Here is a 16,294-nt window from a genome sequence, read left to right as displayed (position 1 = left end):
TCCAGAAAAAGAGCATTGAGGGATCATACAAAGTAAGAGAGAGAAAAAAAAAAAAATGCACAAAGGCCAGAAGAATAAGGGAGCTGTTGAAGATACACGGTGAAATGAAGCCATTAGGGAGAGAGGAAAAGTAAAGGAGCTAAAAACAGAGAAAATACTGAGTACAGAATTGGGAAAGCCAAAGAAAAATAAGCCTGCAGCAATCCTATTTCAGTCTAGTCTAGTCTATCACTTAGTGTTCTGTCTGCCCTGGATTATTTCCCCAGTGTCACTGGGTGGGGAAAAGGGCTTTTTTTCTTCAACGTAGCTGGCCCTGCAGAGAATGGGGCTTTCTCCCTCCAAGCCTTGGCCAGAGGCAGTCAGAACTTTTCACAAGAAATGGAGGGTAAGGGAAAAAAATGGAGACAAGGGGAGTGGGAAAGGATGGCAGTTCTGCTTGTCTTGCTCACCTCCATCCAAATTAACATCTCTGGTCAAGGTTTTCTTCCTCCCCTGGGAGTTGCTCTCCCAGAGCAGTCACTGACATCAGCTCCTGAGGCAGACCCAGAACCGATGAGATGTCCTTCAGCTAGAGTCCGGCTCCAGTGCAGTGGCCTGTTCCTGTAACACTAGTAGATGCAACAGATTTTTCCTCTCTTAAGAGCAGTACCTGCTGTCAGGCACAAATACTTCTGGTTTTGGCTAGCAAAACTGTTTTCCTTCATTAAACAACAGAGCAGAATTTAATGCTAAAATGCATCATTAAAAACAGGTCCAGAGGAAAATTGTTCAGAAAAGCTTTCCATAAGGTTTAATGCAACATCTGAGGCCACTCAGCAGTCCTGGCCTCATATTCCAGCGCTGGAATACATTGTCTGCAGTTTGGGGGCGGGGGGACTGCTGTAAGGGAACAGCCAAAGTACCTGCTGCTGCCAAGCCAGGGCTGGAGGTTACTGCTCCCAACTCTGCGCCACTGCCTCCTCCACCCTCTCCTTCCTTGCCAGTGGTTACAGCTCCCAGAGGGGCTAGTTTAACCCTATATAAAAGTGCTCCTTAATCGGAGGCTGTAAAAAGACCTAAGCTAAACAAGGAACCCACAGCCCCTTCTGCCCTCCCCCAAGCAAAATGAGTTTGGGGTCAGGGAGTGAGCAGATGAACAATTAATGCAAAGGCAGTTGAGGCTTCCAGATGAGAGAAACCAATGCCCTGTTAGGGTTGATTGCCACCACCAGAGAAGCAGCTTGAGTGGTTTGGCTGCACACTAAGTGCTCTTAGAGCCTATTTGGGGGCCTCAGTTCCATCTTAATCTTTGACCGAAGTCCAGTCCCAGGCATGTTTCCCAAGTTCATTTCTAAATGATTAAGTGGATGATATGTTAGTTAAATGTCAAACTATCTCAAGGGAGGAAGCAGTCTCAGCTAACAGGCAGATTAGAACAATTCTGACTTGATGCTTTTGTCAGGGGCCCGAGGGGAAACTCTCTGAGCAGAAATGACACCACAGGACAGTTTAAGGCAAACAACATGGGGGCTGGTAACAAATCTCAGCCTCTTCCATCCCAGCATCATGCGTGAAACTCCCCTTGGGGCAGGAAAACATGTAGGAATCCACTGCAAATCTTTAACAGAGCACCACAAACTCTTTTTTGCAAGTATGAAGTGAAAGGCAAAAGCTGACAAGATTTAAACGCTATTTCCTCCACTTCTCGGGAGGGCAGCAGCATCAACTATTCTTCACCAGACCCATTATTTTCCCCAGGGGATGGGAACACAGCAGGGAACCACTTGTTCTCCTCCTTTTTCACAACAGTGAACAGTACATCTAAGCAAAAACAAACAGAAGGGTATGCACCAAACTCTTGACCATCAGCCAGCCTGTCTTAGATGAGTCCTATTTCTAAGTGGGACCTCTCTGCCCCTTCTTGGGGCTCCAGAGAAAAGCCAGCCTTGCTGAAGTATTTGACCTCTCTGGGAAGTCAGCTTCCACTGATGAATGTGCTTCTATTTTGTGGCTGGGAATTAATATCTAAAGCCAGAATCACAAAAACCTGCCTGTTTCTTAGATGATCCACCACCACCACTTGTTTCAAACCCACCTGGACAGTCATATGCTTTGGCCAACAAATATGCCTTATCCAGCCCCAGCATTGCTGTTCTTCAGTCCTTTGCTGTCTAAAACAGTATAAAGTTATGAATGGTAGGCACGGCCTTGCTCTGATATGCGGAAGAGGAAGCTGTGCTCTTCCTCCTGCTCCCCCCCTGAAGCCTCCTTCTGTCTCTAGTGCAATCGACTGTGCTTGGCTCCTTCTCCACGGCTGTTGCAGGTGGCTCTGGGCAAGGGTCCGGTGTACAGTGTAGTGCACATCACCTCAAAGTTCCAGCCCCTGAAGTACAATCCTTTTGGTCATTCATATATTACAACCCTCTTTTTTTTCCTTTTTTCCCCCTACCCCATTTTGTTAAAAAAAAATAAAGTTTTTGGGTGTTTTCGGGTTTTGTTTCTTTTGATTTTCCTTCTTTCTTCTGAGCACGTGGGGTCAATGTGGTGGTTCACAGGCTGCTGCCTACTGGATCCCTCGAAAGAGACACATGGCGAAGATCATGGCGAAAAGCTGGGAAGGGGGGAAAAAAACAAAACAGAGAACAACAATAATCAGTCGCATCTTCTGGAAGAAGGGCAAAACTCCCTGCAGCCTTTGGGATGCCATGGCCCTCCCTCCTGATGGCAGTCTGACACCATAAGGGGGAGGGAGGCTCTTCCCACCACTAAGAGGAGGCTATGGAAAGTTTCCCTTTTTGAAGGCTCTGCCCTTCCCTCTTTCCCCTCCAGCTGTCTGTGGCTACAGCAGCCACCTGGCTTCATTGCCAAACTGCCTGCTCCTCAGCGTACATCACCAAAGAGCCAGGTAATGCTGCATGAAAGACATACAGACATGCTCTTGGACCACTGCTGTTTCAGGCTCTTAAACAGAGGCTTTTAAAGCAAAGGCACAGTTTGAACACATTAACCAAGTGACACATCAGTCAGCTTGTCGGAATGCTCCCAGGGTGAGGGCAGTAATCCTGTCGAGCCCTGGGGCAGGCAGTGGGGTCGTGGGAGCCTCCGTGGCCAGCATGGTGCAGCCATGAGCTCTGTGCCAGGCTTGACACGAGGCGGCACTGCAGGCTTGCAGCACAGGTTACTTCGCTGCCTTTTGTGTCAAGGCAAAACCGCAAGTTAATAACCCGCTCACACTTTGGCAGGAATGGCTTTCCCTGCAAATGGAGAGTGCGTGCCTGTTTGCCTTGCTGCTAGCCATCTACTGACACTGCCTTTTTTTTTTTTTTTTTTTTTTTTTTTTTAAATCACACAGCAGTACCTCAATGGCCAAAATGCCGATGGCAAGGGCTCCTGCAAGGTACACGTAGGTCTCAAAGGAGTTCAGGATCACAGTGTAACAGCCCTAGGAAGGATGAAATGTGGTGAGACACAGCTGAGCAGCACTTCATGATGTCCTCTCAGCAGAGCCCTCCTTTGTACATGAGGTGCACTGAGATCCAGTCCTCAAAAGCACGGCTCCCACTCCCCCAACCACTCAGCAAGGGAGGCAGAGAGCCATCTGACAGTGCTGGTGAGGGGTGTTTGGCTGCAGAGGGATGGGAACAGCTGGCACACACAGCTCCTCACTAACCACAAGGAATTTGCAGGGCAGAGAGGAGCAGCACAGGAGAGACACTCACTCTGCAATGGGGAGAGAATAAGCACAGAGGAAAGGCCCCTCAAAGGCAGGTGACAGGCAACCAAGGCTGGCTAGGGAGGAGGCCTATTTATTGAAACCCAAGGCAGGAGACTTCTGAAGTCTATCTCAATCATATCAGCAGCTATTTCCCACCCCAGGACCCTTTCTCTCTTCCCTCCTCCATAGGAGCATGGATCAACGCCTGCTGACCTTCTGGGTACAGGAGAATTAATTTCATGAAAAACCCAGAACCATGCACTATAGCATTCTCTCCATTTTTTGCAGGACAGCTACCATAATCTTTAACGTTATTTATCATTGTTCATACAATTAACAGCAAGCAGATCCTCTGCAAAAGGTTTCAGGTTGTGTCTGGAAATCGCCAGCATATCCTGGTCTGGACTGTTCCAACCTAAAATTCCAACCCACCAGCAAATTTCTCCTAACAGGTCATATTAAAAGAAACAAGTAGTTTGGAGTCTGTTCAATGCAAAATGTACCTCTCCTTCCCGCTGAGCATATCCTTCACACATACATATCTAATGCCACCCATGCAGCTGGGATGTTTCAATCACCTGATCTTTCCTCTCAAAAAGAAAATGTCCTGAATGCACAGAGCTGTACCAAAGATAGCACAACTGTTAGGTTGCTGGTGTCCATGTGAGACCCTGCCCACTGGGGGTGAAACACAACCTGAGGAGAGCAAGGGAGACTACAGAGGGGACCAGAGCTTGGGCACTGGAAAAAACCCTTATGCCCACTCATGACACAGACACAGGGAAAGCAGCCCAACACGGCCCTGCCCCAGGTGCTGAGGGGCCTCACTACCCCCCAGGATCATACTGGCAAATGGACTAGCTGATCCAAAACAAAAGCAAGAGTCCAACACCCCTCTGGGTGATGCCATGGATGTGCGGGGATCTGAAAGCAGTCTGTCATGTATGTGGGGAGCATATCCCAAGCAAACCTGCCAACCCCTGTCACCAGAAACTCTGCAAGGAGCCAGCGTCAGGCAAGCATGCCTGTGAGGACACAGCGCACAGGCATTACACAAGACGCTCCTTTGGGTGCTGTGGTAGCTTGGAGGGCTCTGCAGGCACTTGACAGTCTCCCTCCAGAGACACTTCCTTCTGCAGGAGCACAAAATACCATCCCAAGGCATCAGCTGTTCAGAGGCCTCAAAGGCAATCTCCATCCCAAGAAGCACGAATGAGCTCTGCTGTCCTAAATCCTGTCAGGCAGACAGGACCTGGGCAGTTTTACCACACTACTAGGTATGTTCAGCCTGGAATATACACAGTAGCTGTAGCACTGCAGTGAAGCCTGTTGGGGCAGTTACTGAACTGTTACAGCCACTCTCTTGTTAAGATAAGGCAGCTCACCAGTAGCTCTGTTCTTGTTATGTTTCCAGCCCAATTTTGAGGACAAAGTGTCCAGTCCAGCAACAAAATGTTTGGGTGTTTGCTAGAACTCCAGTCTTAACCCAACTTAGAGTAAGCCCTGCTCAGCTGGTTAAGAACAGGAGTCTGCACAAATGTGGCCAGCGCTGTTCTACCAGCAGGGCTTCCCAGGAGCCTGACTGCTCCAGGAAACCCTGAATTCAGTCAACAGCTCTCTGGGAGTGTCCGGTTTTACAAAAATGCCTCGTTCTGTGCTTGATGACACTTGCTGTGTATGTTGTTTCTCTCATGCTGGAGTGCCAAGGGGTCAAAGAAAACCTGCCCTTTCTGTAGAACCAGTAGGTTGTGGCATCACCACTTCAGAAAAGCACTGATTTGGTACCTGCTTTAACCCTGTTTCTCAGAACGTACGTCTCCTTCCCTCCCTGCTGTTTGTCATCTCTCTCCTTCTCTCTCTCCTCCCCATCTACTCATGGCAATCAGATGTGGCAGAAGCAGTACTGTGCTGTCTGCTATGATCTCTCATCCAGCATGCCTTTGCCAACATCTTCCAGCTGCCAGACTAGGAAACAGCTCACACACTGCTTCTAAACTCTTCTACTCTCTTTCACAGTCTGCTGACAAGTGTTGAAAAGAGGATCACTGCTTAGTTTGGAGAGATAAGAAGGCTTATATATACAGTCAATACGCAGTTTGACTGGCTTGTTAAGATGAACACAGAACTTTGCTAGGAAGTTTCTGAAACTTCAGGTCTTGGGGAAAATGTAAAAGAACACTACTGGTAACATCAGTGTCAATGATATACTGAATTTCCTTATTTAAGTCTAGTATTGGGAAGAACTGCTAAGTCAAGAAACCTGGCAAAGGAAATGCCCTTTTTCTATTGCAACCAGCGTAAGGGCAGAGAAGTGCAACTTTCCAACACTTTTCTTCCTTGGAAAACAGACCTAGTTTTCTGTGGCTGTTTAATCCTTCATCTCTTGGTTGCATATGTTGTTGACAAAAAGTTTTGGGGAACTAGACTGGAACCCCTCATGCTGTCCGTAAGTGCCAGCTCCATCCCACCCCCACTGACCTGTGCTGGCTTGGTAACTAACTTCTCGGGGCAGCGCTAACCTTCAGAAATACAGTAAAACTTGACATAATCTCCTACTTCACCTGTCAATCCCTTAAGGAAATCTTCATATTTCTGCTGATACAATACAACATAGACCTAGCAGTCCACACAGTGAAAGAGTATTTTCAAAATCAGACCTATGCCATGATTTTAAAAGTTGTCAACATAAGCATAATCAGGATCTGAGATATAGCCAGAATGGCATGACCTGCCAGCCTCACTAGCTCCCCACAGTTGTCACAGCCATCTTTGTGCCTGCCATGAAAATCCTTTCCGGTTTTCGGCTTCTCTTACCTGCCGATTCTGAAATCTCTCCACCCCTCTGAGGCAGTCTTCCTTGTTGACAAACACTCCTTCCCGCGTCTGGAGCTGTCGCTGGCAACAAGCCTCTGGTGTTGCTTCTTCTTCGCGTGGGACATGAGAGACAGTTTCAAAATCTTCTGGTCCATTCACTCCACAGCAGGCGAACTAGGGAGAGGCACAAAAAAAGGCAGAGAGAGTTTACACTTTGATCTGAAAGGAAATACCAGAAGTCTCCCAAAGCCCTATTTTTCAGGGATCAAAGCTTTGGTCGAAGCAGAGATAAAACAACTGTTGGCTCCAAAGAAGTGGACTGAGCTTGTACCTTGGAGCTTTTATTTCACAAAAAAATTTTTTATAAAAGGTCCCACTGTTCCCATGTCATAGTGAAAACTCTAAGGTGCCACTGGGAATCTATGCAGGGCTCTGGAGCACATCAGAACAACCTAATTGAGATCACTCACCAAGTCCGTAAAAGACCAGCAATATTACCCAGGCTCCCCACCACCCATTCTCCCCATAGCTAATGGCCAGGATTGTTGCTGCTCAAAGGCACTGCTAGGTGATTCAAGAAAAGTGCCTTTTAAGGATTCAAGTCATACTCTGACTCTGTCTCCTTTCAGTCAGCAAAAGGAAATGTCTTTATTAAAATCCTGAATCAGCATGAAGGGCAGCAATCATCTTTTTCTTTTAAGATTAAAAATGATTTTTCATTTGCAGAGACTGACATCCTACTCTTCACCACCAAAAAAATACAACATGGGCTGTACAGACCACAAAGTTCACATGTGTACAGATATACACACACATGCACACACAATTTCTTGCAGTAGGTAGGAAGTAGCAGCTTCTAGTATACAAGAATTTAAACTGCAGTGACACAGTCAATCTTTAACCCACCTGATTAGGATTGAAATAACAAAATCAATTTTAATGGCAAATATTTCTGTATTAAAAACATCCCCTTAAGCATACTCTTGACTAATCTGTTGTCTAACAACTCACTTCACAAGGCCTGCTAAAAAGCCACTAGCTACCACCAGTTTTGGCCATTGGTCACTGTATATAGTTTGGAAATAGACTCCAAGATAAAAGGTCTAAAGCAATGGTTGACCCAGGGCCCATCAAGCTAGCTCTACCAATCCATAAAAGTTGCTTCAGAAGATGGTGCTTAAATTTTTTTGGTAAAACCAGTAAGATTCTGGCTCTTCAGTTACAGACAGCTCCATAGCTTTCAGTGCCGGTGGTTAAAGTTGGGGGCAGACAGCCAGTCAGGTCAAATGCCTCAGGCTTGGGTCTTTGGGTGTCTCTCTCAGTACCAATGGCAGCTCACTTTGAGAAAGGCTGTCTGCCAGGCAAATTCTCATTTCATTCCTATCACCACCACAAACCCTGACACTGTGCTTGACCCAGTGGGATGGATAAGCAGAGTGGGTTGAGGGTGTGGGACTGAGAACGGTGACAATCCCAGCTCACTCAAGAGAAGCATGGGACTGGCACAGCTCCACTTACTGTGATCATAACAGAGTTCCAGGTGGAAGAGAAGACATCCGTGTCATTGTTCCTCAGATAATGTTTCTTCAGCTCCTTGGTGAAGAACTCCCTGGTCAACTGAAATGCACAGAGACAAGTGGAAATGGAAAGTGTTATTGCCAAGGCCTCTTTTCCAAGCACCTCTCAGATCTCTCTTTGTGAATGTTGGGGGTTTTGTTTGTTTGTTTTGTTTTTGGTCTTTTTTCAAACCTAAAAGGAGAAACATGGGAAAAGCCACTGGATGAAGCATAACTATATCCAGGGTGAATGGTACTTGTTCAGTAAAACCAATTGTTATCATTAAAAATAAGGGGTTGAATTATATCTATATTTGTAAGTTAATATTTACATTTAAAGGTTTTTTTTTATTATTATTTTTATTCAGGGCTATTTGAAAGTGCTTCATAAATTGAAAAAGGACTAAAAGGGATTTTAGAAAGAGTATCAAATCTACACCTATATAGTAGCTTAACTTACTAAGCTTCACAAGGTCCACAGTGAACGCATGATTTTCCCCTTACTTTTCATTTTAAACCAGTTAACTTCCTACTAACATCAGGGGTGCTGCTCTGGATTTATTTCCATGTGCGAGAAAGCAGAATCAGGCCCTAATATTGAACTTTCTAGGGATGAAAGGAATTAAAAAAAAGTAACAAATGTGAAATGTTCAAGCCAACTTACAAATCATTAAAAAAGAAAATTGTTTCCCTGACTGTGCTTTAGATCATCTAAACAAACCACACCCAAGAAGAAAAAAAATCCTCTTTTTATCTCCAATGTTTAGATAACTTCAACATTTTTTCCCAGACTCAACAATAAAAACTAATGAAACTTCATTTACTCCTGTTTACAGTAAAATAGAAAAATTGTACCAACAGCTCTGCTCAGTCTCTCCTCAAAAAGTCAGACACCTTGAAATTACATTTACTTAGGATCACTCTCTGGAGGAACAATATAGAAACTTAATAGTCTTAAACTGAATAGCCTGACTCAATCTTGTGGCCTATCACTTCAAAATGAAAACTTCAAGAGATCCCCTTTCCAGGTTCCCACTGGTCTTGACTTCTGTGGTCCCTTCCCTAAAATATCTTTGTTGTGATTTGCGATTCACACAGGCAGAATTTCTATGCCAGCACAAAGCCTCAGTGAAGGTATTAGTACTCAGCTGGATACAGTATTGCTCTAGTATTGCATATTTGCAAGGATCAGGACTTGAGCTGTCTGAGAAAGGCCCCTTCCTTTTTTGTTGTTGATACAGCATTGCTGATCCGTAAACTACTAACATATACTGTGAAGAGCTGGCTTCAGATTCTTGATATGCAATGAGAAATACTGCACAAAGCAGGGACACATACATGTTCATATGTATGAGATGCATGGGTAGGCACAAAAGCATGAAATCAACTGTTTCCATTGTAACTTTATCACAAAATTTAAGAAAAACTGAGAAGGCTGTGGCAATTCCTTAAAAGAACCAGATTACCACTTACCTTTGACTTTTCTTTTATAAATACAAACTAAGACAAAATTTAATGACTAAAACAACAGCAGGTAAAACTTTTTCACAAAGACTTGTATGACTTCGGTAGTTAAATCTCACTACCTTTTAACGAGATAGGCTGCTAAGTTCCTAAATCACTTTTACAAGACACAGACTAACTAATTTTTTGCTTTTGAATATTAAAATACCAGAGGATCAGAGAGGACAGGCATTTTCCTCTGGGAATCTGGTGCACTGAGGGAAGGCTAGGTTGGAAGACGCTGAAACATATCCTCAGTGTTCTCCTTTCCTCCCCTTTCTTTGCATACTTTACCCACCAAGCAATCCTACCCTACAGAGACAGCAGCACAGTCTTTTTTTTTTTTTGATGCTTGCCTATTTCTGAAGCGCAGACTTTGAAACTGATATTACAGTTTGGTAATAATCCCAACCGGCTGCCTTTAGCCAGGTCTGAAACAAAAGAGTCATTTGAATATAAAGTGAAACCTTTATTTTGACAGCAGCAATCCCAGAGGAAATTGTTCAGGGTTTGTGTGTGATTTTTATGAGACTTGGCCTAAAAGAAATCCTAGTGCTGGAAGGGTAAGTTTGCCAGGAAAATAACTGATTCCACTTTGCTGCTGTTAAACTGGAGTTTGTCCTGAGCATCTGAAGTTCAGAAGAATTTTAAAAACTGATCAGCAGAACCTTCTTTCTTCTTTAAAAAAACAAAACAAAAAAAAACAAAAAAACATACTGGCAAAGGAGGATAAACTCAATAAGACCAGTCACAGGTCCATGGCCCCTTCTGGTTGAAGCTAATAACAGCACGGATGTGTCTTTGTACATTAGAGTATTATGGCAAGAACTATTCAGAAGGGAGCAAATCTTTCATACACACTTCTGACAATGCAGTCATATCAGTCACAGTCATGAAGAATAGGTAGCCTTTTCGTTGTATTCTTTTCCTAGCTGTTTTGGGAGGGAATCTCCAGTACAAAAGAGGTATGTGCAAACATACACATCAGTAGATGAGGTGGGGCTGATTTGTTACACTGGTTTAAAAAACAGCTCGGGTGGCATTACTGCAGCCAGATGAAGGGGCTTATGAAACAGGGTATTTCTGTATGACATGTGTGAGCCAGCACCGGTGAGGAAGCTCACAGCCTTCTCAACACAGCGCTGTGTCTGAACAAAATGCTGTGCAAGAAGTGGGCTTTCATAGCACCTCCTTGGAAAACTGGGCACACTCCTGTCCTTCTGTACCTGCCTGTAGCACGTTAACATTTCTGACACAGTACAATATTTGTACGGTAGATACAGCACCAATCTTGTGCTTCTCTCTTCCATAGTGTTTTCCAGCCAAGACTCCCACTGCTCAGCCTAGGAATGCAATGTGCATATTGTTTAGTTTTTGCCTTCTGTCTGAGGAAACAGAGGTATCAAGAACCCAAGTAACTTGCCTTTTAAGTGTCAGAACTGGGAATAAAAACCCAAACATCCTGACTCAGTCCAGTACTGCACTGATCCATCCCTACCCTCCTGCTTTCTTGCTTGCTAAGGCAATTCACCATGTCTCTCAGATGGATACACACATATTGTCATTCAAGCACTAATACATTTTGAAGAGAAGCTCCCTCGCCAACACAGAGTCTATGTAGGATCATTAATTTCATCACACGAAAGCCTTGAAAAAAAGCCAACTATCACAGAATCACAGAATCACAGAATCGCTGAGGTTGGAAGGGACCTCTGGAGATCATCTAGTCCAATCCCCCTGCTCAAGCAGGGTCACCTAGAGCACATTGCACAGGATTGCATCCAGGCGCGTTTTGAATATCTCCAGAGAAGGAGACTCCACAACCTCTCTGGGCAACCTGTTCCAGTGCTCTGTCACCCTCACAGTGAAGAAGATTTTCCTCATGTTCAGATGGAAGTGTCTGTGTTTCAGTTTGTGCCCATTGCCTCGCGTCCTGTCGCTCGGCACCACTGAAAAGAGTCTGGTCCCATCCTCTTGACACCCTCCCTTCAGATACTTGTACACGTTAATAAGATCTCCTCTCAGCCTTCTCTTCTCCAAGCTAAACAGGCCAAGCTCTCTCAGCCTTTCCTCATAAGAGAGATGCTCCAGTCCCCTAATCATCTTTGTAGCCCTTCGCTGGACTTGCTCCAGTAGTGCCACATCCCTCTTGTACTGGGGAGCCCAGAACTGGACGCAGTACTCCAGATGTGGCCTCACCAGGGCTGAGCAGAGGGGGAGGATCCCTCCCTCGACCTGCTGGCAACACTCTTCCTGATGCACCCCAGGATACCATTGGCCTTCTTGGCCACAAGGGCACATTGCTGCCTCATGCTTAACTTGGTGTCCACCAGCACTCCCAGGTCCTTCTCCGCAGAGCTGCTTTCCAGCAGGTCAACCCCCAACCTGTACTGGTGCAGGGGGTTATTCCTCCCCAGGTGCAGGACCCTGCACTTGCCTTTGTTGAACTTCATGAGGTTCCTCTCTGCCCACCTCTCCGGCCTGTCCAGGTCTCTCTGAATGGCAGCACAGCCCTCTGGTGTATCAGCCACTCCTCCCGGTTTTGTATCGTTGTCGGCAAACTTGCTGAGGGTGCACTCTATCCCTTCATCCAGGACATTGATGAAGAAGTTGAACAAGACCGGACCCAGTACTGACCCCTGGGGGACACCACTAGCTACAGGCCTCCAACTAGACTCTGTGCCGCTGATCACAACTCTCTGAGCTCTGCCATTCAGCCAGTTCTCAATCCACCTCACTGTCCACTCATCCAGCCCACACTTCCTGAGCTTGTCTATGAGGATGTCATGGGAGACAGTGTCAAAAGCCTTGCTGAAGTCAAGGTAGACAACATCCACTGCTCTCCCCTCATCTACCCAGCCAGTCATTCCATCATAGAAGGCTATCAGATTGGTTAAGCATGATTTCCCCTTGGTGAAGCCATGCTGACTACTCCTGATCACCTTCTTGGCCTCCACATGCTTGGAGATGGCCTCCAGGATGAGCTGCTCCATCACCTTTCCAGAGATGCAGGTGAGGCTGACTGGCCTGTAGTTCCCTGGGTCCTCCTTCTTGCCCTTTTTGAAGACTGGGGTGACATTGGCTTTCTTCCAGTCTTCAGGCACCTCTCCTCTTCTCCATGACCTTTCAAAGATGATGGAGAGTGGCTTAGCAATAATGTCCGCCAGCTCCCTCAGCACTCGTGGGTGCATCCCATCGGGGCCCACGGATTTGTGGGTGTCAGGTTTGCTTAAATGATCTCTAGCCCAATCCTCCTCGACCAAGGGAAAGTCTTCCTCTCTCCAGACTTTCTCTCTTGCCTCCAGGGTCTGGGGTTCCTGGGGGCTGGCCTGAGCAGTAAAGACTGAAGCAAAGGCGGCATTCAGTAACTCTGCCTTCTCTGCATCCTTCRTCACCAGGGCACCCACCCCATTCAGCAAAGGGCCCACATTTTCCCTAGTCTTCCTCTTGCTACTGATGTCTTTGAAGAAGCCCTTCTTGCTGTCCTTGACATCTCTTGCCAGATTTAATTCCAAACAGGCCTTAGCCTTCCCCGTCACATCCCTGCATACTCTGACAACGTTCCTATATTCCTCCCAAGTGGCCTGATCCCCCTTTCCACTTTCTGTATACTTCCTTCTTCTGGTTGAGTTTTGCCAGGAGCTCCTTGCTCATCCATGCAGGTCTCCTGCCTCCTCCTCCTATCCCTGCAGGGTTTCTCCCATCCAGACCTGGAAGGCATTAGAAAGAACAATTCCTGCATGTAAGTCAAATTGCTCTTCCATGGGCTCTGATGACGCCTCTCTCTGTTGCTCATGGAAGACATTATGTTACGGGGAGTGACATAACCAGTGTCTAGAAGAAAAGAGTTCTCTGCTTCCAAAAGCTTCCTTTATAAAAGACGAAAAACTCTGGTACTCCCAAATTTGATTAAGAACAGACTTCCTCTTCCAAGTCCACTTTAAAACAACTCCTCAGGAGTCCAGCTGGACTTGCAGTCCCTGCTCACCACTGCTAATGTGAGACGCTGCCGCTTTCACTCACCACCACCCCCCCACGCACTCTGCTTTCACTGATTCTCCCTCTCATGTCAAATCTCAGCAGAAAACATCTCTTTTCTCCCTTATTTGTGTCTCTTGATTTCTTTTTCTCCCTCAGCTATTAATAACTTAAGTCTGTTGAGTGTTTGGGGAGTTAGTTTGCATATAAAACACCACACACGAGAAAGCTGCCCTGAACATTATGTGGAAAGCAAGCAGCTGGAGTGTATCCTTCTCTTCTGTCTCATTTTAAACACCTAATGAGGCTACAATCATACTGGCACAATGACCATTTACTACAAGTGTGAAAGTAACCTTGTTGTTTCTCAGAGAAGAGAAAACACATCTGAACGTGACCTTAAATAGCCAGTTTGAAGACTTCTTCCTGAGATGGGGTCATCGAAAGATCACCCCTGTCCTCCCAGACATTCTGACCAGCCATCTAGCCTCAGGCTAACCCACAGAAGACAACAAAATTAGCTACAAATGGTTACCACATCACAGTACATGATGAAAAAATACAACAGTAAAATAAGTGTTTTTTCAGAAGAAACCTAAGGAGAGAACAAACCACAAGAATTTTTAAACCGAGTTTAACTTGTGTATAGAGCCATTTTGAACTGAGTTGGGTTTTTAAGGTTCATTATATCTCCCCGTTTATGCCTTTGCTGTCCATCACTCTGACAGGGTGGGAAGCTGGTGATGCAAAAAAAGAGAGGAGTTCAGGAAAGATAGCCAAGTAGTTTGTTCCCCTTCATTTTTTAACTTACAAAACACCCCCAGATGTCACAGAAGTCCAGAATAATCGCTACAAACTTATCTTGCAAGGGGGAGATATGCATGTATCCTCATGTATCCCACTGCTTGCATGAGAACTGAAGGTACTGATGCTTTGCCCAGAACCAAGACATGAGTAGGATCCTTTGACTGCGGGAAGAGGACACAGCCGGTCCAGTAGTCACTCCACATGGGGGACTCATGTTAAGCCTGTCTAGTTTCTCATGCTTTTTACTAGTTCCCCTCACTCTGCTCTGGAGGTGGGAACAGTTAGTCCGTCCCCAGTCATCTGCTGCTGCCCCCAGCACCTTCTCAGCAGCGACTGCATTCTCTCTCCCTTGTGAAGACTGTGGTGGGGCAGCAGTACCTGGGCCTGCAGAGCAGTGTGTGTGAAGTGTTTCTACATGTGCGGTCTGCTTCTTGTGCTGTACCAAAGGAATTCCCTAAAAACTCTTAACAGAAGAGCTGTACTGACCAGAACACACCAGACCCCCCATGCTGCAACCCATTTACAGAGCTGCAGCTATTCCCACTAAGACACAGTCTCAAATCCTAATCTGGAATGGAGCACCCACACTGCATACAAAGTGCTGTTCTTTCCACACTGCTTACTGAGGCAAAGACACAAAGACCACCAGCTTACAAAGGAAAAAAAAAATCCTCCCACTACCTCCCTGCAGACCATCCTACTGTACAAACACCACACTTTTTTGCTATCAGCTTCGGGACTCTTGATTCTTGGCTTATCAAATTCTTTTTATATGAATAAAAATATAGCCTGGCTCGCAAAATCAAAATTATAGCAAATTACAAGGCCCTTTACTCATGCTACATTTTTGTCATGTTCAGTTGAAGGGATACGCTGTATGTTCTCCTACTACTGAGAGGCCAAATAAACAAAACAAATACTAACAGTCACTATTGACCATCTTTACTAGCTGACATTTTCTCACAGCCATCACTCAGCCATATTTCAAGGACGAGCTGCCTTGAGAGGCATGGGTCTAGTTCAGTCAGGCTCTTCTTTGCACAAGTGAGGACATGAAAGAAAATGCACAAACCCCTGCAGGTTAGAGAAACAAATGAGACTGTGCTTACTACTAGCATAGGGAAGGGAGGACAGCCATATAACAATATACATAGCCACGGGGAGAGGGGTTACATCATATGAAGCTGTAGAGAGAAGGACCGGGAACCTGCAAGCAGGGCAATACGCACAAGAACCACTGATGGGACCCAAAATGGGATATGGAGAGCCTCGGTCAGAACAAGTCAGGGAAGATGATCTCTTATAAGCAGCATTGAGAGGAATCTGATGAGTGTCAGAACAGTGAAAATTCAATATGATTAGAAGGTGCACAAGAGACTTTTTGCACTGCAGACAAAGCAAGCATTAACTCTGCTAGGCAAACAGAAGATTTCACTATTAATATCAAACACATGATATTGAAAAAATAAAATAGATGCTTTAAACCTTAGTGTGACTTTATTAGAAAACTCCTCTCTGTAACAGAATATGCAGGTGGTTTGGCTGCAAAAGAATCTAGACTAAAAACTTCAGGATTTAAGTAGTCCCTCAGCAAATATCTTCTGTGTACATAACCCATCCACCTCACACATACCAGCTTGGTAACATTCACTGGCTTGCTGGATGTTCTGCAGACTGAGGGCAGTAATGAAGCAGGTTCGTTGGTAGTTGAAACACAGTCGCTCCACAAACTTATCAGGCACCACCTAACCCCACGCTCCAGCTGCGTACAATCCCACCAAGGTCAGAGCTTGCCCACCACAGAATACTTACATTTTCTCTGAAGATAAAAGCCAGGATCGCAGCTGAAAGCTCCGCCAGGAAGATTAACAAAATAAACATGAAGAACTAGAAGAGAGAAGATGCAGAAAAAACACAGACATATCATTAGGAGCATGCTACA

The 16,294-nt window shown here is 45.5% G+C and overlaps 1 protein-coding gene across 1 annotated transcript in view; it reads right to left on the bottom strand.

Moving 5' to 3' along the window:
• Window positions 1–2,474: 2,474 nt before the first annotated feature.
• TSPAN18 (tetraspanin 18) overlaps window positions 2,475–16,294 on the bottom strand; it is a 58,657-nt gene continuing 44,837 nt past the window's right edge. Inside the window, exons 5-9 of the mRNA XM_026091866.1 lie at window positions 16,165–16,239; window positions 8,027–8,125; window positions 6,509–6,682; window positions 3,338–3,421; window positions 2,475–2,590 (exon numbers count right to left, since the gene is read on the bottom strand). Of these exons, the coding sequence (XP_025947651.1) occupies window positions 2,543–2,590; window positions 3,338–3,421; window positions 6,509–6,682; window positions 8,027–8,125; window positions 16,165–16,239 (480 nt within the window). The 3' untranslated portion in view covers window positions 2,475–2,542. The remainder of the gene's footprint in view (window positions 2,591–3,337; window positions 3,422–6,508; window positions 6,683–8,026; window positions 8,126–16,164; window positions 16,240–16,294) is intronic.

The sequence above is a fragment of the Apteryx rowi genome, unplaced genomic scaffold (assembly GCF_003343035.1).
Source record: "Apteryx rowi isolate R43461 unplaced genomic scaffold, aptRow1 scaffold_122, whole genome shotgun sequence".
Classification (NCBI taxonomy): domain Eukaryota; kingdom Metazoa; phylum Chordata; class Aves; order Apterygiformes; family Apterygidae; genus Apteryx; species Apteryx rowi.
This window is presented reverse-complemented; position numbering and strand designations above follow the sequence as displayed.